A 22,628-nucleotide genomic window follows, 5' to 3' on the forward strand; every position below is an offset into this window, starting at 1 on the left:
GTGCAAATCTGCTGGCAGATGCCCTTTAACCCTTTCATGACCATTGGCCAGGTCAAAATTTACAGTTCTGGTATGCACTGATAGTGCTTTGCATATCATTTTGACTTTATTTTTTCCAATGCACATAGGGCATTTATTTTCTTGACTGATTTCATAAATTACAGTTTTTTTATTTTTATGAGCAGAGAAATAGCAAAGAAAGTCGTCTTTTTTTTACTTTTTTTTGTTAATTTGGCCACTACACTTCCTTGATTAGTAGTACAAATGCAAATATTGATACGAAAATATATTACCTTACTGATCTGGACGTATAGAATATCTAAATTGTGTACGTCGCCCACTCCCAGGGCACTTTATGAAGTAAAGGCATACCTTTCAGCTGTTTAAAGGGTTTCTGTCATGAGAAATAACGTTATGTAACTGACTGACAGCGATGTGCTAATGTCAGCAGTACATAACAGTATGACTTATATCTCCCTGCCTGCCGCCGTTCTCTTAAAATAAAGACTTTTATAATATGCTAATGAGCCTCTAGGTGTTAGTGGGGTGTTGCTGCAGCACCTAGAGGCACTGTCTTCTCACCCTTTGGCACGCCCATGTACAGTTGATTGACATCCGAGTTCCCCTCAGTGTCCCGTAAATCCCGCACCTGTGCCGCCCCGTTTAGTATTCGGCGCAGGCGCAGTGAGTGAACGTCAGTCAGCTACATAACGATTTTTCTCATGACAGAAACCCTTTAAAGTGCAATTTTTTCTTTAGGCCATTAGATATCAGCATGTTGTCTTTGCAGTGGCCCTATGCAGCCAAAACATAAAAAAATCACCTAAAAAGGACACTACTGAGTAAAATAGACATTCTAAAGTATTCAACGAGGGGTATATTGTAAAATTGCCATTTTCCATTTTTTTCCCACTTTTTGTTAGAAGATGGAACAAAAAAGAAATAAACGGCATTTTTTCACTTTGCTGCTAAGTTAGCCCAAATTACTGCAAACATGCTGCAAGCTATAAAGGAAAAGCACCCCAATATCAATGCGGGCATCCTTAGGGGTTTATTTCGTTGTCCCTCCCTTGGTACACTCGAAATGCAGAAGTCTAACCTTTTGTGCTTTCACACAATTGTAAAGTTTTATGCCATATCTAGCCTGCTTGGATGGAAGGAATTGCTTAAAATGTAACCTTCCTTCAAATTTAACAAGTGACTCATCAACTGATACATTTTCAGAGGGGGTATAAACAGTTGAACATTTTTCAGACAGATAATTTAGAAGTGGCTTAATTTTATATAACCGGTCGTAATTTGGGGGGCATTGACTGTTGTCATTGAAATGGAAGAATTTGAGGAGAATTTCATATCGGTGTCTGGACATAACAGTTGCAAAACTTGCAGTGCTATGGATGGGGCTTCCATAAGACCATATTGTAGTTTTTTTTTATGATACCCATTGCTAATGTTAAGGCCAAAATTTTTTCATTTCATCCACATTTGTGGGTGTCCATTTTCCAGGCCGGGTATAGTAAGGGGAGGTTTTTTTAAAATATATTGAGCACCATATAAATTTGTCTCTTTTACAAAAATCTCAAAAAGGTTTACTGGTACAAACAGCTGAAATAATTGTAGTGGGTCAAATCCAGTTACATCCAATACCTGGTACAGCATTAAATTCTGGGACAAACGGGATGCCTGTTCTTGGGGGTTGCCAATTCAGAGAGACAATCTGAGGGAGCGTTTCAGGCACTTGTGCCTCTCTGCTGAAAGTTGGTATATCTCTGCTGGCACTAGGCGTGTTAGGACTTGGTGCACTTGTAGTTGGTATATCTCTGCTGGCCCTAGGCGTGTCAGGACTTGGTGCACTTGTAGTTGGTATATCTCTACTGGTGCTAGGCGTGTCAGGACTTGGTGCACTTGTAGTTGGTATATCTCTGCTGGCGCTAAGCGTGTCAGGACTTGGTGCACTTGTAGTTGGTATATCTCTACTGGTGCTAGGCGTGTCAGGACTTGGTGCACTTGTAGTTGGTATATCTCTGCTGGCGCTAAGCGTGTCAGGACTTGGTGCACTTGTAGTTGGTATATCTCTGCTGGTGCTAGGCGTGTCAGGACTTGGTGCACTTGTAGTTGGTATATCTCTGCTGGTGCTAGGCGTGTCAGGACTTGGTTCACTTGTAATTGGTATATCTCTGCTGGTGCTAGGCGTGTCAGGACTTGGTTCACTTGTAATTGGTATATCTCTGCTGGTGCTAGGCGTGTCAGGACTTGGTGCACTTGTAGTTGGCTCTTCTCTGCTGGTGATAGGCATGTAAGGATTTGGTGCACTTGTAGTTGGTATATCTCTGCTGGTGCTAGGCGTGTCAGGACTTGGTGCACTTGTAGTTGGCACTTCTCTGCTGGTGGTAGGCATGTAAGGATTTTGTGCACTTGTAGTTGGTATATCTCTGCTGGTGCTAGGCGTGTCAGGACTTGGTGCACTTGTAGTTGGTATATCTCTGCTGGCGCTAGGCGTGTTAGGACTTGGTGCACTTGTAGTTGGTATATCTCTGCTGGCGCTAAGCGTGTCAGGACTTGGTGCACTTGTAGTTGGTATATCTCTACTGGTGCTAGGCGTGTCAGGACTTGGTGCACTTGTAGTTGGTATATCTCTGCTGGCGCTAGGCGTGTTAGGACTTGGTGCACTTGTAGTTGGTATATCTCTGCTGGTGCTAGGCGTGTCAGGACTTGGTGCACTTGTAGTTGGTATATCTCTGCTGGTGCTAGGCGTGTCAGGACTTGGTTCACTTGTAATTGGTATATCTCTGCTGGTGCTAGGCGTGTCAGGACTTGGTTCACTTGTAATTGGTATATCTCTGCTGGTGCTAGGCGTGTCAGGACTTGGTGCACTTGTAGTTGGCTCTTCTCTGCTGGTGATAGGCATGTAAGGATTTGGTGCACTTGTAGTTGGTATATCTCTGCTGGTGCTAGGCGTGTCAGGACTTGGTGCACTTGTAGTTGGCACTTCTCTGCTGGTGGTAGGCATGTAAGGATTTTGTGCACTTGTAGTTGGTATATCTCTGCTGGTGCTAGGCGTGTCAGGACTTGGTGCACTTGTAGTTGGTATATCTCTGCTGGCGCTAGGCGTGTTAGGACTTGGTGCACTTGTAGTTGGTATATCTCTGCTGGTGCTAGGCGTGTCAGGACTTGGTGCACTTGTAGTTGGTATATCTCTGCTGGTGCTAGGCGTGTCAGGACTTGGTGCACTTGTAGTTGGTATATCTCTGCTGGCGCTAGGCGTGTTAGGACTTGGTGCACTTGTAGTTGGTATATCTTTGCTGGTGCTAGGCGTGTCAGGACTTGGTGCACTTGTAGTTGGTATATCTCTGCTGGCGCTAGGCGTGTTAGGACTTGGTGCACTTGTAGTTGGTATATCTTTGCTGGTGCTAGGCGTGTCAGGACTTGGTGCATTTGTAGTTGGTATATCTCTGCTGGTGGTAGGCGTGTCAGGACTTGGTGCACTTGTAGTTGGTATATCTCTGCTGGTGCTAGGCGTGTCAGGACTTGGTGCACTTGTAGTTGGTATGTCTTTGCTGGTGCTAGGCGTGTCAGGACTTGGTTCACTTGTAGTTGGTATATCTCTGCTGGTGCTAGGCGTGTCAGGACTTGGTGCACTTGTAGTTGGCACTTCTCTGCTGGTGGTAGGCATGTAAGGACTTGGTGCACTTGTAGTTGGTATATCTCTGCTGGTGCTAGGCATGTCAGGACTTGGTGCACTTGTAGTTGGCACGTCTCTGCTGGTGGTAGGTGTGTCAGAATTTTGTGGTCTGGTGGTTCTGCACCTCTTTGATAATCGTCCAGCGTGCACACTACTGTCAAAGCTTTCTGTGTCTCTCTCCTCAAAACCACAGAAACTGACATCACTATCAGTGTTATCAGACAGCTCAGTGTCTAAGCACAGCAGTTAGTAAGCCTCATCTGCAGTTTACAGTTTCTGAGACATATTTCTGAAAACATTTTTAAAAATAACTATCAGCAAACACACTATTATTTATTCTCCATTCAACTATATTAGGACGGATTAAAACAGAAAGTGTTACTTTTGGTTTCCGTTATACCAATTCCGTTATTTTCCATTATAACCATGTTATACGGAAAACAAAACGCTTACGTGACCCCCCCCCCCCCCCCCCCCCCCCGCAATCTAATTAGCGCTATGTGACTTTTGGTCAGTTTTTTCTATCAGTTATTGTGAGCCAAAACCAGGTGCGGGTCAAAAACACAGAATAGGTGCAGATCTTTCCATCATACCTGATCTCTGAGTAGGCGTCACTACTGGTTTTGGCTCACAATAACTGCTGGAAATCACTGATCAAATAACTAAAGTGTGAACTCAACCTTACAGTTCTGGAATGTATTGTATACAGTAACACTGACAGCATTATGCAAATCAATATAATGCTATGCGACCCCGTCAGTGCTGGAAGGTCAGGATGGGTGCTCTCGCTGACACATTCTGAGAGACCAATGCATAGAGCTCGCTTGTGTAAAAGGGGCCTTAGGGCTCATGCACACAAACTTATTTTTTGTCTGTGTCTGTTCCATTGTTATGGTAGCCCTTCTGCACAACCATTCACTTCAATGGGGCCGCAAAAAACAGAAATGACTGTGTGCATTCCATGTCTGTATCTTCGTATGTCCATTCAGCAAAAAAAAAAAAAAATAGAACACATCCTGTTTTTGTCTGTTTTGCGGACAAAAACAGACATTGTTACAATGGATCCTTAGAAAAATTGGATGCAACATAGGTGTCACACAGATGTCATAAATTTTTTTGCGGATCCTTGTTTTGCAGACCGCATACGGTCATGTGCATGAGCCCTTAGCGGTATCACTAACACAATATATATGGTATATTATATAAGAAAAAGAAGACGCAGCACATCCTTCTTCAGTGAAGAAAGTAGTGTCTTTTATTCACCAGCTATATGGGTGAATAAAGGACACTACTCTTTTTATTTAAATTGGATATAGTGCAGCTTTTTTTTCTTCTCTAAAGCCTCATTCACAAATCAGTGTTCCACACACGTGTGCAGGATGCCATCCGTGTTTCATTGATCATTAGAAAGAAAAAACTGACACACGGACCTAACATGGATCCTTCACGGATGCTTTACTGACCACATTTTCACGGATTTGAGCACAGACACGGATGTGTGAATGAGGCTTAACTGTCAGATGGTTGATCCCACCTAAGCTGATGTCACTCTGTCTATTACCACATAGACAGTGCTGCTTTGACTGCAATAATATATATAACTTTTTTCTGTACCTGCCTAATCAAGTTAGTAAATATATATATATATAGTTGTGTTACTACACTCCTCTACCCCGCTACTTTTATACTGTCATCTGATGTGATATTGTTTAGGTCTTCACAAATGTGCAAATAAAACCATGTTAAATACAATTGTCCCTTGTAATTTTCCAGGTCCACCAGCAGGTGGCAGCAACTCCATTGGCAAGGTACAAGTCCTAGTTTAGTGTATCTAGGCTGGAATGGATTATTCTAGCTTAGCTCCCCCTCTGTGGAGGTGTGGACCATGCCCACATCCTGCAGCATAGGTGGAGAAGGAAGTTAGAGTTAGTGTAGCCTCCCCCCTGCTAGGGGAAGGCTGTGTGATAGCCTTCAGTAGATCCCCTGCATAAGGAAGACAGCAAGGACTAAGTCTCGGTCTGAGACTTTATCAAATTCCCAGTCTGAGCCCTTCAGCCTCAGCTGGATGAAAAGAAGCAGAAAGCCACAGACAACCTCCAGAGTTCCAGGAAGAAAGCATCCCCTGAGAAATCATCTGTGAGTTAAGTCCAGAGACCTAGGAGAAGCAATTCCTCCTCAGCTAGTCTGTTCCCACAAAGCAGAAGGGGTCTGCGCATGTGGTTTATATTCATATCCTATGTAACATTGTTGATTGGATCGATTATTGATTAATTATGTACACTTTGGTATGTTTCCTATATATACTCACTTAGAGCACTGCATATTGGTGTAATAAAGGATCACTTTTTTTCACTTTAAAGACCGGAGTGCTGCCTTGCTTCAATAATTTTTTGTATGTATATATATATATAAATATATATATATATATATATATATAAAGTGTGTGTGTGTGTATATATATATATATATATATATATATATATAGTTCTCCAAAAAAGAGGCAGCACTCCAATGTAAAAAGTGAAAAGACCCGCTTTATTCCCCTCTGCCAAAGCAGGTCTTTTCACTTTTTACATTGGAGTGCTGCCTCTTTTTTGGAGAACTACTACGATTGATGACTACTTTGCCTGTGGTCGGAGGAATTTGCACCAGGATTCATCATATAGTGCTGCTGTTTTTCTTTGTTGGATATATATATATATATATATATATAGTGTATATTTGTATATATAGTGTATAATATATATAATATAAAAATATGAAATAAAGCGGCAGCACCGTCCAAAGAAAGCACGGGTGCAATGCCCAAAAAAGAGACCAGCACAGTCCCAAAATACAAAAAAATAAAAACCAGGCAGCAATCCAGAAAAAGTAAAAAAAACTTTTATTCACCCATGTGGAAGGAAAGCAACGTCAATTTTAATTTTATATATATATATATATTTATTGTCCACCTCTAAAATGTGGGTGTGTCTTATAGGGCTAAAAATACGGTGTGTGTGTGTGTATATATATATATATATATATATATATATATATATATACAGTCAGGTCCATAAATATTGGAACATCGACACAATTGTAACATTTTTGGCTCTATACACCACCACAATGGATTTTAAATGAAACAAACAAGATGTGCTTTAACTGCAGACTGTCAGCTTTAATTTGAGGGTATTTACATCCAAATCAGGTGAACGGTGTAGGTATTACAACAGTTTGCATATGTGCCTCCCACTTGTTAAGGAACCAAAAGTAATGGGACAATTGGCTTCTCAGCTGTTCCATGGCCAGGTGTGTGTTATTCCCTCATTATCCCAATTATAATGAGCAGATAAAAGGTCCAGAGTTCATTTCAAGTGTGCTATTTGCATTTGGAATCTGTTGCTGTAAACTCTCAAGATGAGAGCCAAAGAGCTGTCACTATCAGTGAAGCAAACCATAATTAGGCTGAAAAAACAAAACAAACCCATCAGAGAGATAGCAAAAACATTAGGCATGGCCAAAACAACTGTTTGGAACAATCGTGGTGGTCAAAAGATACTATTCTGCCCAGAAACCAATGCTTTAGGCTAGTACATCGCGGGGAAGAGCTGCAAAGAGCAGTGAAGCAGCGCTCTCTCTCTTTTTGGCTGCCGACGTTTATACACGTGCTAGCTGCATGGGGCATGTGTAGTTTAGCACGTATATAGCCATATGGCAGTGGTTAAGAACTCTGCTCTCTCTTGGTTTTCTTCCTATCTCTAACCTCTCATTCAGGCTATCATTTGCTGGCACTACGGTACTTCCTCTTGCTGTTGGGTTTCTTCAGGTATTGGCCCTAGGCCTCTCCTCTTTTGTCTCTACACTGCCCCATTAGACAAACTATCAGCAGATTTGTCTTAATACCTTCTCTGTGCTGACAACACCCAACTATATATCGCGAACCATAACATCACTGCTGCGCTAGTACAAAACACTAATGATTGTTCATTTCTAATATAATTTCTTCTCTGTCTAAAATCTTTAAAAATTTAACTTTTTATGTTTCCATCTACTAATCTGCCTAAGGAATAAATTACACAACCGTTGTTTTGGTCCGCATCCGAGCCACAGTTTTTGCGGCTTAGATGCGGACCCATTAAATTCAATGGGGCCGCAAAAGATGCTCCGTTGCTCCGTTCCGTGGTCCGCAAAAAAAATATAACCTGTCCTATTCTTGTCCGTTTTTCAGGCAGGAATAGGCAGTTATATTAATGGCTGTCCACACCGTTCCGCAAATTGCGGAAAGCACACGGATACCATCCGTGTTTTGGACCGCAAAACACACAACGGTCGTGTGCATGAGGCCTAAAGCTGATATTTCAATTTCCACAGTATTTTGGCACTGCCATAGCTCTTGGGATATATTTGACACCGTTTTTTCCTTCAGCTTCTATATTAGTAACTCCCTCGCTCATTCAGGGTTGGACTGGGATTCCCTGGGCCCACCTAAGGAAATTATTCTCAGGGCCCAACCCCCATATCATCAATAAAGTCTAATTGGTTTTGATTTAAAGAAATGGACCTACTTGCAAGTCACTGGCTCCAAATGCAGCTCTAAATGTATTTTTTTTCCCCTGGACCTTTAGGCCTCTTTCACACCGGCGTCCCGGATTTGCTCCGGATGCGTCGCGTTTGCATTGCGGGAAAACCGTGCGAGTAGGCACACAATTGTAGTCAGTTTTTGACTGCGATTGCATTCCGATGTTCAGTTTTTTTCCACACGAGTGCAATGCGTTTTGAACGCGTGTGAGAAAGAACTGAATGTGGTACCCAGACCCGAATCCAGACTTCTTCACTGAAGTTCGGGTTTGGGTTAGGTGTTCTGTAGATTTTAATATTTTCCCTTATAACATGGTTATAAAGGAAAATAATAGCATTCTTAATACAGAATGCTTACTAAAATGTTGAGGGGTTAAAAAATAAAAACAAATTAACTCACCTCATGCTGTTGATCGCGCAGCCAGCATCGTCTTCTTTCTTCATCTTTCAGGACCTGCAAAAGGACCTTTGATGACGTAATCGCGCTCACCATGTGGTGACGTCAGCGCGGGTCCTGCTGAATGAAGATAGAAGATCCTTATATCTCTATTCAGCAGTATTATACACCAGTACACCAGTACTATAATAGTACCTTGGGGGTCTGTTACAGTTTTAGCATTGGGGCAAAATTAGCTGCTGCAGAACTTCATAATACACACCTCAACTTCTGCAGAACCTCATAATACATGCATCAACTGCTGCAGAACATCATTATACACAACTCAGCTGCTGCAAAACATCATAACGCACACCTCAGCTGCTATAGAACCTCATAATACATACCTCCACTGATGAAGAACATGATAATCTGGTGCTACAAAACACATAAGGCTTTGATCACATACTGTATGTAATAGGGACTTCCATCGCAGATCAGGTCATAAATGCTGGACAAAATTTTGCAGCCTGCCAGGCTCCATGATGGAAACGCATCAGATCTCATCATAATATGCCAGATCCATCACTACTGTGATTTTCATTGTTGTGCTCATATGACAGAGCAGAACAGTAAAAGTCACTAATGCAGATGTGAACAAAGCCCAATAAACACCTCAGAAGCTGCAGAACAGTGAGGAAAACTGCAAGTCTTATCATGACCAGGTTGTTATTATTGGAGATCAGAGGGCAATACAGGGAGGGGTAAAAGAGGAATGAACAACAACTCCCAAAATGTCCAGGCTGTTATTATGGGACATGAGTGAAAATTACATGGAGAGGGAAATAATAGGATAGAACTACAATTATCAGCATGTCCAGACTGTTATTATAGGGCTGTGATGGCTAACCTCTGGCACTCCAGATGTACACTTGCTTGGCTGTTCTCCATAGAACTCTATAGAAAACAATGGAGCATGCTGGGAGTCATAGTTTCAACACAGCTGGAAAGCCGGAGGTTAGCCATCACTGTTATAGGGCATCAATGGACATTCCATGGAGAGGGATATAACAGGAAAGAACTATAACTCCCAGCAATTCTAGGATGTTTTTATGGGCTACCAGAGGTCATTACAGAGAGTGAGTATAAGGAAACAAGGTTAGCACAGAAGATCCACCCTCTCATATCGTGACATCACACAGGTCTTTCATCACTTTTCCTCTCCACTGCTGAGCTCTCTTCCTGCACTGGTCATATGATAATGACATAAAACAGGTCCTTCTTCTCCTAGTATCTTCTCTGCACAGCTAGCTTGCCTACCCCTCATTCTGGCCCTGAACATACTGCTTAATTACATCTACGGTCTGTGTACGCAGATACAATTGAATGCAGGGGGCACCAGAAACCAGGTCAGGTGCGCAGCAAAGGGAACCATCTGGAGGCCACTTCAGGAGTCACAGGTGATGCACCCTGTGTGGTAGTACAGGTTACACACCCCTAAGGCCAGCACTGGACCACTACTCCAGTGCCCCCACCCTGTGCCTGTCACTGCACTAGTTACCCATTCAGTATAGTATTTAAACTTCCCACTCTCCCCCACAAAGCTTTTCACAGTGCTGCACTTCCCTATATCTCCTCTCTCATATCTGTCTACCACCATACCCATGATCTCTGTTCTGCCAATGATTTAAAACTAACATCCACCATAATCCGAACCTGTCACTCCATCTCCAAGACTTCTCTCAAGTTGCATCAGTTCTCTGGAATGAGCTACTATGGAAAATCAGGATAATTTCCTATACCCACAGTTTTAGGAGCTCCCTAATGACGCATCTTTTTAGGGTGGCCTATCACATCCCCTAATCTAACTCTTCTCCATTCACCCTCCTTCAATCTCATTCATCAGAACCTGATCCCATCCCAACAATATCTACCACAAAAACACTCGACAGCACTACACATATTTTGTTTGTACACATGCCCTATGATTGTTAAGTGCTGCAGAATATGTTGGCGCTATATAAATAAAAATTATTATTATTATTATTCCTACTACATTTACCACAATGCTCCACAAAGCCATATTCATTTAATACATGTATCCTTTTTGTCTATTTTTTTCACAGCAACTACAGTGCACTGATTGGAGTCTGGATCTATGGATTGTTCGTGATCATCCTGTTAATTCTAGATCTGATATATTATTCAGCAATGAACTATGATATTTGTAAAGTATACCTTGCAAGGTGGGGGATTCAAGCAAAATGGATGAGGCAACGACAGAGGCAATGGGATAAAGCAGCACCAGAGCCTTCCCAAGTACAGACTCAGTCTCAGATGTCACATGCTGTACACACTTTAAAAGGGGATACTGTTAGTCCTACACTGATGTCCTTTCAGACTTCAACTGCCTGGTAAGACTATGGATATACTTTCTCTTCTTATTGCAAATTCAAATATGTTGTTTTAGTTAAAGGATTAGAAAAACATGGTGTATCTCTTCCCAAACCAATTCCATGCCTGTCCTCAGCTGTGGTGCTGTTTCTGGAGTGGGATGCAGAGTCTAAGGAACTCCCTCTTGGTCCTTCATATATGCAAGGAGGTATGGACCTTCCTAGTTGGATTTCCAAGTTGCAATCCTTGGAATATTCAGTAGCAGGAGTGCTGATAGAACTACAGCATAGTGAGGAATATAGCCAGGGGTCGTCACTAATAAAGAAATCAGAATGCAAGACCCCAGGGAAAGGAGGGATATATACTGTCAGGGGACTGGTCAGGAATCAAAACTAGAAGTATAACAACAGGTACTAGGTGACAAATACAGGCGGTGAGACAAGAGCTATAGCTAGACAATTTATTCAGCAAGGGCAATGATTCAATATGGGGACATTATTCGGGCCTTGTATGGTATATTATTGGTTATATTTGTCTTTGTGTTATTGACAATAGTATATAGGGACTGAACCGTTTGTGTAGCATTTCAACATTGTGACTAGGGTTTAAGATTTTTGGACCCCGGACCCGAACCCGAACATTTCAGTAAAAGTTCGGGTTCGGTGTTCGGCGCTTTTGTGGCGCTTTTCGAAAGGCTGCAGAGCAGCCAATCAACAAGTGGTTAACTGTCTGACCTTAGAAGCCATCACAGCCATGCCTACTAATGGCATGGCTGTGATTGGCCAGTGCAGCATGTGACCCAGCCTCTATATAAGCTGGAGTCACGTAGCGCTGCACGTCACTCTGCTGTGCTTAGTGTAGGGATAGGATGCTGCTGGACTTGTGATTTCAGGGAGAGAATAGGAGAGAGTCTTTGCTCAAAATCTGAATCTAACTCTACATACATCGAGTTTTGTGGGTGCAGGGCACAATTTTTTTTATCCTGCCCTGAGCCCAGTGACCGAAAAAAAATAACTGTAATAAGTCAGTTAGGCGGGCGGCGGCGGCGGCAGCCATTTTATGCAAGTTCAGTGCCCCAGCACTGCATCTGAGCTTTTGGGACATTGAAAATCCCAATTTTTGGGGGCAATATACAACATCTGGATTAGTCAGTGTGCAATTTAAGCTAGAAATACAGCCATCATTTTCTGGGGTTTTAAAAACACACTTTTTTGCCCAAAAACGGTATTTTCCTGATATGCAAGACTTAAATTCAAGTTTAATATATACAGCTTTCATATTCTGTTACCAAAAATAAACACTTTTTTGGCAATATACAACATCTGGATTAGTCATTGTGCAATTTAGGCTAGAAATACAGCCATCATTTTCTGGGGTTTTAAAAACACACATTTTTGCCAAAAACTGTATTTTCCTGATCTGCAAGTGTTAAATTCAAGTTTAATATATACAGCTTTCATATTCTGTTACCAAAAAACACATTTTCTGGGGTTTTAAAAACACACTTTTCACCTATCCACATTTGTTTGCAGAGCACTTGCCATGCTCTTAACCACATTTTGACGACATTTGCAGCCCTCTAGCCTTTTCCATGACATTTTTACAGCCATTTTAGTGCTCAAAGTTCGGGTCCCCCACGACTTCAATGGGGTTCGGGGTCAAGTTCGGGTCAAGTTCAGGTCCCGAACTCGGATTTTTTTCCGAAGTTCGGCCGAACCCGAACATTCAGGTGTCCGCTCAACTCTAATTGTGACCCTAATTTACCACACTTTGCTTAAAATTAGGCCCGCTTCCATCAGTACAGACAGCAGAGGGAGGGGTATAGCAGAACTTCAACAGACCGGCATCCTGCACCCCTCTTTATATCTCTATTTGACATTTGGGGCAGTTGTCCTGGCTATTAGTATTCAATCCTGATAAAATATGCATTTTGTTTTTGAGATAAAATTCAGTATAAGGCTCCATTCAGACGTCCGTATGTGTTTTGCGGATCCGCGGATCCGCAAAACACGGGCACCGGCAATGTGCTTTCCGCATTTTGCGGATCCGCACATTGCCAGAACTATATAGAAAATGCCTTTTCTTGTCCGCAATTGCGGACAAGAATAGGACATGTTCTATATTTTTGCGGAACAGAAGTGCAGACCCGGAAGTGCAAATCCGCAATTCCGGATCCGAGCTGGACAAAGTCTGTCCCCATAGAAATGAATGGGTCCGCAATTCCGTTCCGCAAAATGCGGAACAGAATTGCGGACGTGTGAATGGGGCCTAACTTTACGACTGTTCTGCACACATATACAGTCTTGTGAAAAAATTAGGACACCCTTTGAAAGCATGTGGTTTTTTGTAACATTTTTAATAAATGGTTATTTCATCTCCGTTTCAACAATACAGAGAGATTAAAGTAATCCGACTAAACAAAGAAAACTGAAGAAAAGTCTTTTCAAGATCTTCTGTAAATGTCATTCTACAAAAATGCCTATTCTAACTGAGGAAAAAGATAGGACACCCTTGCCCCTAATAGCGAGTGTTACCTCCTTTGGCTGAAATAACTGCAGTGAGACGGTTCTTGTAGCCATCTACCAGTCTTCGACATCGGTCTGAGGAAATTTTACCCCACTCCTCAATGCAGAACTTTTTCAGCTGTGAGATGTTTGAGGGGTTTCTTGCACGTACAGCCCTTTTCAAGTCACCCCACAGCATCTCAATGGGATTCAAATCTGGACTTTGACTTGGCCATTCCAGGACTCTCCATTTCTTCTTTTTCAGCCAATCTTTGGTTGATTTACTAGTATGTTTTGGGTCATTGTCATGTTGCATGGTCCAGTTCCGCTTCAGCTTTAATTTTCTAACTGATGGTCTCACATGTTCTTCAAGCACCTTCTGATACACAGTAGAATTCATCGTGGATTCTATGATGGTGAGCTGACCAGGTCCTGCTGCAGCAAAGCAGCCCCAAACCATGACACTTCCACCTCCATGCTTCACAGTTGGTATGAGGTTCTTTTCTTGGAATGCTGTGTTTGGTTTACGCCAAACATGTCCTCTGCTGTTGTGTCCAAATAATTCAATTTTGGACTCATCTGTCCAAAGAACATTATTCCAGAAGTCCTGGTCTTTGTCAACTTTATCGCTGGCAAATGTCAGTCTGGCCTCAATGTTTCTCTTGGAAAGCAAAGGTTTCCTCCTTGCACACCTCCCATGCAAGTTAAACTTGTACAGTCTCTTTCTGATTGTAGAGGCATGTACTTCTACATCAACAGTAGCCAGAGCCTGCTGTAGTTCTCGAGATGACACTTTAGGGTTTTTGGATACCTCTTTTAGCATCTTGCGGTCTGCTCTTGGGGTGAACTTGCTGGGGCGACCAGTCCTGGGCATGTTGGCAGTTGTTTTGAAAGCCCTCCACTTGTAGACTATCTTCCGGACAGTGGAATGGCTGATTTCAAAATCTTTTGAGATCTTTTTAAATCCCTTCCCAGACTCATAGGCTGCTACAATCTTTTTTCTGAAGTCCTCTGACAGCTCTTTTGCTCTCACCATGGTGCTCACTCTCACTTCAACAGTCAGGAGCACACCAAACTAAATGTCTGAGGTTTAAATAGGGCAAGCCTCATTCAACATGCAGAGTAACGATCTACTAATTATGTGCACCTGGTGTGATATACCTGTGTGAGATCTGAGCCAATTTAAGAGGGAATACATGTGAGGGTGTCCTATCTTTTTCCTCAGTTAGAATAGGCATTTTTGTAGAATGACATTTACAGAAGATCTTGAAAAGACTTTTCTTCAGTTTTCTTTGTTTAGTTGGATTACTTTAATCTCTCTGTATTGTTGAAACGGAGATGAAATAACCATTTATTAAAAATGTTACAAAAAACCACATGCTTTCAAAGGGTGTCCTAATTTTTTCACATGACTGTACGTCCTGCTTATGATTCGTAGCATTGTTAAATTTAGTACATTCAAGGCATTAATTGGTGGCACTAAAGTGACATTCACATCAAGCAATGTGCATAGTGCTCAGTTGTCGAGAAAAAGCCAAGCAGGCTACTATCCGGACAATACATGCGAAAAAAGAAAACAGGATTTTTTATGTCTACGCTCAGATTATACATAATGACGCCTTTTATACTTTGAATTGAAAAGAACATATTGAATACGGTGTGGCCGTGTATGGAGCAAACCAATGAAGGCTTTTGTATTTCTTGTATTCAGGGATGATAGCAGCTCTCAAAGTACAGCTCTGAAATATGACATGATTGCTGCCATTGTGGGCCAAGCTTTGGGCTTGCTTACCCATCTGTTAAGACTGATATGTAAAAACATGACATTCTCCAAACTAAATCCTTCACTAGAACACTAATGAGCCATTAAAAAGATTAGTCACTGGAAAAGAATGTAAATATACCAATTTATAATGTTACTCGACCGCCACATCATGTTTTAGGCCAAACATTCTGTACTAATTCTTTTTTTTTATATAATCAGAGTTAAATCCTAAAATTCTAGCTGCCTGTAGCCATCACTAGATGGGGCAGAGAATATTACTGCATACTGCAGAGGCATTGAAGTCAATACTAAATTACAATACACTTAGCACATAGGTGCCTTCTAGTGGTGGCTCTAGGTGCTAGAATTTTATCTTTTAACAGTACGTCTATGCAGGCGTTTTGAAGCTCTATATCAGAAAGATGGAACTCCAACCATTATAATGATATAATAAGAAATTTAAAAGAATGTTAGATCTGTTGGTCAAATGAGCCCAATCGCCCAGCAATTCACCCAGAATTACTCATAAAGATGTACACATGCATCAGTTGAGCATATAGAAATGGGGATTAGCAGCTGGCAGGCACCACTGGCATTTCTTATCTAAAGGGAAAAGAAAGAATCAGGCCCGACTTTTGGCCCCTAACATAAATGGGGAAGAGTCAGTTTAGGGAGCATAATAAGCCTGCCTGAAAAGATGTGTTTTTTAGGCACATTTAAGGCCATTTAACTGGGAAATTAGCCTGATTGTCCAGGGCAGTGCATTCCAGAGATTTTATCTTTTAACAGTACGAGAAAAGTCTTGAAGACGGGAGTGAGAGGTTCAAATTATGGAGGATGTTAATCTTAGATCAGTGGCAGAACAGAGAGCCTGAGTAGGGTGATAGACAGAAATGAGAGCAGCATTGTGGAGAGCTTTGTGAGTGAGGCTGAGAATTTTAAACTGTATTCTGTGGTGGATGGGAAACCAGTGAAGTGACTGGCAATTGCTAGATGCTTCTGTATAGTGGTTGGCCCAAACAATGAGCCTTGTTGCACAATTTAATAGAGACTGAATAGAGGAAAGCTTAGTGAGGGGAAGACTGATTAGTAATGAGTTATAGTAGTCAAGACATAAATGAATTAAAGAAACAAGTGTTTTGGCAGTTTCCACAGTGAAACAAGGGTGGATTCTGGAGATGTTCTTGAGCTGCAGATGACATGAGCTTGCTAATGATTGAAAGATCTGAGTCAAAAATAAATCCAAAACACCATGCATGCTGCCCAACAGTTATGATAGTACCACGGACTGAAATTGAAATATCAGGTTTAGTTAGGTTAGTAGATAGGTGAAAGACAAGAAGTTCAGTTTTTAGATATTCATTTTCAGGTGGAGAGAGGACATGATGTTAAAGACAGCTACCAGGCAGTTACTGGTGTTTTGTACTACTACTGGAGTGATGGCATGGGATCGGCATAAGGTATATAGTTGGGTGTCTTCAGCATAGAGATGGTGCTAAAAACCAAATCTGCTGATGGTCTGTCTGATAGGGGCCATGTAGAGAGAAAAGACAAGAGGACCTAGGAACTTGAGGAACTCCAACAGCAATTGGAAGAGGAGAGGAACTAGAGCCAGCAAATGATACACTGAAGGAGCAGCCAGAGAGATAGAAAGAAAACCAAGATAGAGCAGTGTTCTTGAGACTTATATAATGGAGCATACTGAGGAGAAAATTGTGATTTACAGTGCCAAATGCTGCAGAGAGATCCAGAAGAATGAGTAGAGAGTAGTTACTGTTTCTTTTCGCTGTCATGAGATTATTAGACACTTTAGTAAGGCCAGTAAGGTTCGCCGAAATGCTCGTCGGGGGTGGGGCAATCCGCGAGGAAGCACATAATGGGTTATGAATTCTGTGTTATATATGTTTGGAGGGTCCTTTATGTAAATGTGTTAATAAAATGTACTTATATGCGGTCTGGTAGTTCTTCGATAGGTACTTGTAATGCGCTATACCATAGGCATATGTGTATTTTACTTTATATGGTGTTTGCACATGTGAGCATCGGCTCAAGTGATACGTTTTTATTGGCTCACGTTTATTCGCCAGTTTCTGTCAAGTATAGAATGTAAAAGCCAAATTCTAAGGGATCAAGAAGAGAGTTATCAGAGGGGTAACTTTTTAGGTGAGAGTAGACCAGACATTCCAGGAGTTTAGAGATGAAGGGGGGATTAGAGACACATCAGTAGTTAGCAGCACAGCACAGATTTCTTTTTAGTAGTAGGGTTATAACTAGAGTTGAGCGGACACCTGGATGTTCGGGTTCACGGGGTTCAACGAACATCACAAAAAAGAATGAGTTCGGGACCCGAACTTGACCAGAACTTGACCAAGAACCCGAACCCCATTGAAGTCAATGGGGACCCGAACTTTGGAGCACTAAAATGTCTGTAAAAAAAAGTCATGGAAAGGGTAGAGGGCTGCAAATGGCAGTAAAATGTGGTTAATAGCATGGTAAGTGCTCTGCAAACAAATGTGGATCGGGAAATGACTTAAAATAACATAAAATACATAAAAATAAAAAATAATAATCTTGATCTTGGAGGATGAGGTCCATATGAAGTAGGAGGTTGAGGAGGCGGTGGATGTGGCGGTGTAGGTTGAAACAGCAGTGGAGGATGAGGAGGTAAAGGTTGTTTGGACGGCACTCCTTAACAATGATCCGGTGCTCAGCGGTAGCGACAATCAGTGTATAGAAATATAGAACCGCGGCACTCGAGTTAGGTAATTAGTTATTTATTTATCCATCCAGAAAATGAGACTTAAGGCCAACATTTCGGTCTCATCCCGAGACCTTGTTCACAGCCTAAAATAAGACATTAATTGTAGTACATATATTATATATTTTATATACATAATCCTGGATATATAGAAAATTATACTAGAGTATATTAATGTAAGGATCCACAAAGCATATAATAATAGAGCAAAATAATATTATGTAGAGAAAAAGATGACAAAATCAAAATAAATATGTAATAAGTAATAATGCTTGGACATCATATACCAGAGGAGACCATTAGAAATAGAGGTCAGGTGCAGAGTAACACAAAGGTCAGGAGATTTCTAGAATATAGTTGGAACCTGTAAAGGAATTTATATCTCTATATTAGTATAGGTTAGTCTTAAGGGGGGACACTATATCTATGTGTATGTATATAGGTATATCAATATTCCCATGTTGGTTATGAGTCACAATAATGTATAGATATTGATTAATTAGAGCATTGTCCAAAAGGAGCTTAGTCCAGAAGTATAAGTAGGTGATCCAAGGGGGTGCCAAATATAACTCTATGGTAGATCCTGGATGTCACCGCACTGCGCCTAATGTAGAGACCAAAAGAGGGGGGCCCAAAGTAAAGCAAAGTATAAAGCACATCTGTAAGCACATAGCTGGAAAAAAGAAACGTCTGGTGTGGAGGATGGCTTGTAGCAAATGGGCCGCCACATGAGGAATCAAATTATCACGCTCGGCGTGGATCGCCGTACGTCTGACGTCATCGCGCCGATGCGCGTGACGTCACCGGACGTGTCGCGTCATCGCGCAGTAGCGCAAATGAGGCGATTAAGGGCATGGGCACTTGATATTATAACTAGAATAGGGATATGAGCAAAAAAGCGAAGCAGGCATGTAAATTTCAATTGCCACTTGAAGTCATAAGCTATAAGGGGACTAGTATATAGTAATTTAGCACCATTGGAACAAAATTGGAATGGACAAAGTAAAGATATGGCCACAGGGCAATAAAAATTGGGAGGAGAATATGGATATATCTATATAAGACTAATAAACATATAGACACTTCAAGGTTATTCAAGATTCTATACTATGTGGAAACACATACCACCTGTAGATGTGCTGTGGGGATCATTTTGTCTGAAAAAAGTGAAGGAAAAGAAAGAATGTTATTAATATTGAATGTCACATAAGGATACTATTTATAACGTTATATATGATGGACACTTCAACAATAGTTCCACATCAATCAAGGTAACCTATTCGAGGTCAATACCTATAAAATATATAGAGAGTCATTGATCAGATGGAAAAAGAGACAATTTTTACATATGAAACAGAGAGCAAAATATAGGTCATAGATTATAACACACAAAAGTAAAAATCCCTGTTTAGTCCGTGTGGTGATAAGGTGTTCAATTCAAAAATCCAGAAGGATTCACGTTGTTTTAAGCGTGCAACCCGATTGCCTCCTCTTCTTGCCAACGGTACATGTTCCAGTACTTGGTATTGAAGTTGATTAATATGGTGCTTCGCAGAAATGAAATGGTACGAAATAGCAAGTTCAATTTTATGGCATCGGATGTGTTTTGAGATACGGTCCCGCACGTTCTGCATGGTCTCACCTACATAAGCTAGTCCGCATGGACACTTGATGAGATAAACTACATAAGAAGAGCTACAAGTGAAGAAATCCCTAGAGTGGTATACCTTGCCTGAATGTGGATGTATAATTCTGTTGCCTCTTATTACATTAGTGCATTGGGCGCAACTAAGGCAGGGGTATGTACCTGTTTTTTTAGGTGCTAGAGTAGTTTGTCTCAGTCTCGGTGTGAGTGGTCCTATGTCGGCACGTACTAGTTTGTCTTTCAAGTTGGCCGGTCTCTTGTAACACATACGGACGGGCTGTTGAAATTCGGTAACAGTTGGATATGATTGATGTAAAATAGGCCATTTTCTGGATGGATAAATAAATAACTAATTACCTAACTCGAGTGCAGCGGTTCTATATTTCTATACGAGGATGAGGAGGTAGCCTACACTGCTTTTGTTTGTTTGTTTGTTTAAATTAGGGTATACCCCAAAACATTGGGAAATATAACCTGTGATAACTCCCTCCAGCTGTGCTAAACAAACATTCAGACAATACACTCGCTGCAGGGCAGGCCAGCACCTCCAAGGCGTAAAGTGCAAGCTCAGGCCATATGCCCAATTTGTAGACCCAGAAGTTGAAGGGGGCAGACCCATCAGTCAATACGTGTAGGCGTGTGCACACATATTGCTCCACCATGTCGCATGTCCCTGTGATGTCCACGACCCAATTGGATATCTGCTCTATCAACTTTCGATGATCTTTTCTGCGCCTACCATGTTGATCACGGTTAGCGGCGAATCTGGGTTCCACTCCGGAGAGGGAGCGTGAGAAAGGGATACCACATCCAAGGGAGGTCAATGTATGAAATTAAATGTGATCGAAATGTGGGAGAAGTTATCAAAGCGGAAGGATCGAATGAAAGGAGGGGGCGCATGGCAATTACCCACTCCCGACTCGGGGATGTAGTGACGATAAATAACAATACAGGACTCTTAAGATGCCCTGTTATTGGAATGATTACTAAAAAATTATAGGGAATGTCACTGGGGTATTTTGGATTTGGAAACGTTAGACAGGAGAGGCCCTGCTGCCGCTTTGTTAACTCTAGATAACTTCTGCCTGATCGCATGTCCCTGTGACGTCCACGATCAAGATGGATATCTTTTCTATCAACTTTCGAAGTTCTTTTCTGTGACTACCATGTTGATCACTGTTAGCGGCGAATCAGGGTTCCATGCCGGAGAGGGAGTGTAAGAAAGGGAGACCACATCCAAGGGAGGTCAATCGCTGCAATGTGATCGAGCAGAAATGTGGGACAAGTTATTAAAGCAGAAGGATCGAATGAAAGGGGCAATTAAAGACGAATTTTAGAAATTTAAGTCCCTGTCACCTATGCAGAGCAGGGGTTTTTCATTACCAGAGATGGGTTAATGTCACCCACCAATGGAACAGATGATTTTAAAAAATTTTGGTCCCTGTCACCTATGCAGAGCAGGGGTTTATTCACAGCAAAAATGGTAAAATGTCACCCAAGAATGTAACAGAAAAATTTGTGAAATGTATTAACCTGTCAACTAGGTAGAACAGGTGTATATCACAGCCAAAAATTGGTGAATGTCATCCAACTATGTAACAGAAAAATTTATGAAATTTATTAACCTGTCAACTAGGTAGAGCAGGGGTATAATCACAGCCATAAATTGGTGAATGTCACCCGACAATGTAACAGAAAAATTAGTGGAATTTATTAACCTGTCAACTAGGTAGAGCAGGGGGTATATCACAGCCAAAAATTGGTGAATTTCACCCGAAAATGTAACAGACAAATTAGTGAAATTTGTTTACCTGTCTACTAGGTAGAGCAGGGGTAAATCACAGCCAAAAATTGGTGAATTTCACCCGAAAATGTAACTGACAAATTAGTGAAATGACATAAAATAAAATAAAATAAAATATGTACAAATTAAAAAAATAAATATTGATGTATGGGGTGGAGGTCCATATGGAGTAGGAGGTTGAGAAGGCGGTGGACGTAGCAGTGTAGGTGGAAGCGGCGGTGGAGGAGGACGAGGTAGCCAACACTGGTTTTTGGTTTTAATTTTTTTAGTATTTTTTTTAATTAGGGTACACCCCAAAAGAGTGGGAAATATCAAAAATACAACAATGAGCAATTGCGCTGTAGTATAGCAATGGCTGCACAAGGTACGGACAAGTGCAGTGGGTTCCATGCCTGCTTCATTTTAATGAACGTGAGCTTGTCCACATTGGCTGCTTGTCTGTGATAATGCCCCCTGCCGTGCTAAACACACGTTCAGATAATACACTGGCTGTAGGGTATGCCAGCACCTCCAAGGCGTAAAGGGCAAGCTCAGGCCATGTGCCCAATTTGGAGACCCAGAAGTTGAAGGGGGCACACCCGTCATTCAGTACGTGTAGGCGTGTGCACACATACTGCTCCACCATGTTGCTTAAATGCTGCCTCCTGCTAAGACGTTCCATATCAGCTGGTGGTGCTGGTTCTTGTGGCGTGCTAACAAAGCTTTTCCACATTTCAGCCATGCTAACTATGCCTTCTGAGGTGCTGGTGGTGCCCCAACTGTGTTGGCGACCTCTTCCTTGTCCTCTGCCTTCGCCTTGTGCTTCCACTGTGCCCCCGCTGTCAGGTGGGAATGCCACCAGCAGCGCGTCTACCAGCGTGCGTTTGTACTCGCGCATATGACAATCACGCTCCAGTGACAGACTTATGGACGGTATGTTGTCCTTGCAACGGGGATCCAGCAGCGTGGCCACCCAGTAATCAGCACAAGTTAGAATGTGGGCAACTCGGCGGTCATTGCGGAGACACTGCAACATGTAATCGCTCATGTGTGCCAGGCTGCCCAGAGGCAACGACAAGCTGTCCCCTGTGGGAGGTGTATCGTCTGTGTCCTCTGTATCCCCCCAGCCACGCACCAGTGATGGCCATGAGGTGGTTT

At 41.9% G+C, this 22,628-nt stretch overlaps 1 protein-coding gene across 3 annotated transcripts in view; it reads left to right on the plus strand.

The window, feature by feature from the left end:
* The window catches only part of SHISAL1 (shisa like 1), a 302,538-nt gene that overhangs the window by 211,954 nt on the left and 67,956 nt on the right, over positions 1–22,628 (plus strand). For 2 of the 3 annotated variants that reach the window (XM_040439157.1, XM_040439159.1), the window contains exon 6: positions 10,748–11,039. In XM_040439157.1, coding sequence (XP_040295091.1) covers positions 10,748–11,039 — 292 coding nt within the window. Of the gene's footprint in view, positions 1–10,747; positions 11,040–22,628 lie in introns of those variants that run through there. The other variant, XM_040439158.1, reaches the window with a different exon arrangement.

This window comes from Bufo bufo, chromosome 1, assembly GCF_905171765.1.
Source record: "Bufo bufo chromosome 1, aBufBuf1.1, whole genome shotgun sequence".
Classification (NCBI taxonomy): Eukaryota; Metazoa; Chordata; class Amphibia; order Anura; family Bufonidae; genus Bufo; species Bufo bufo.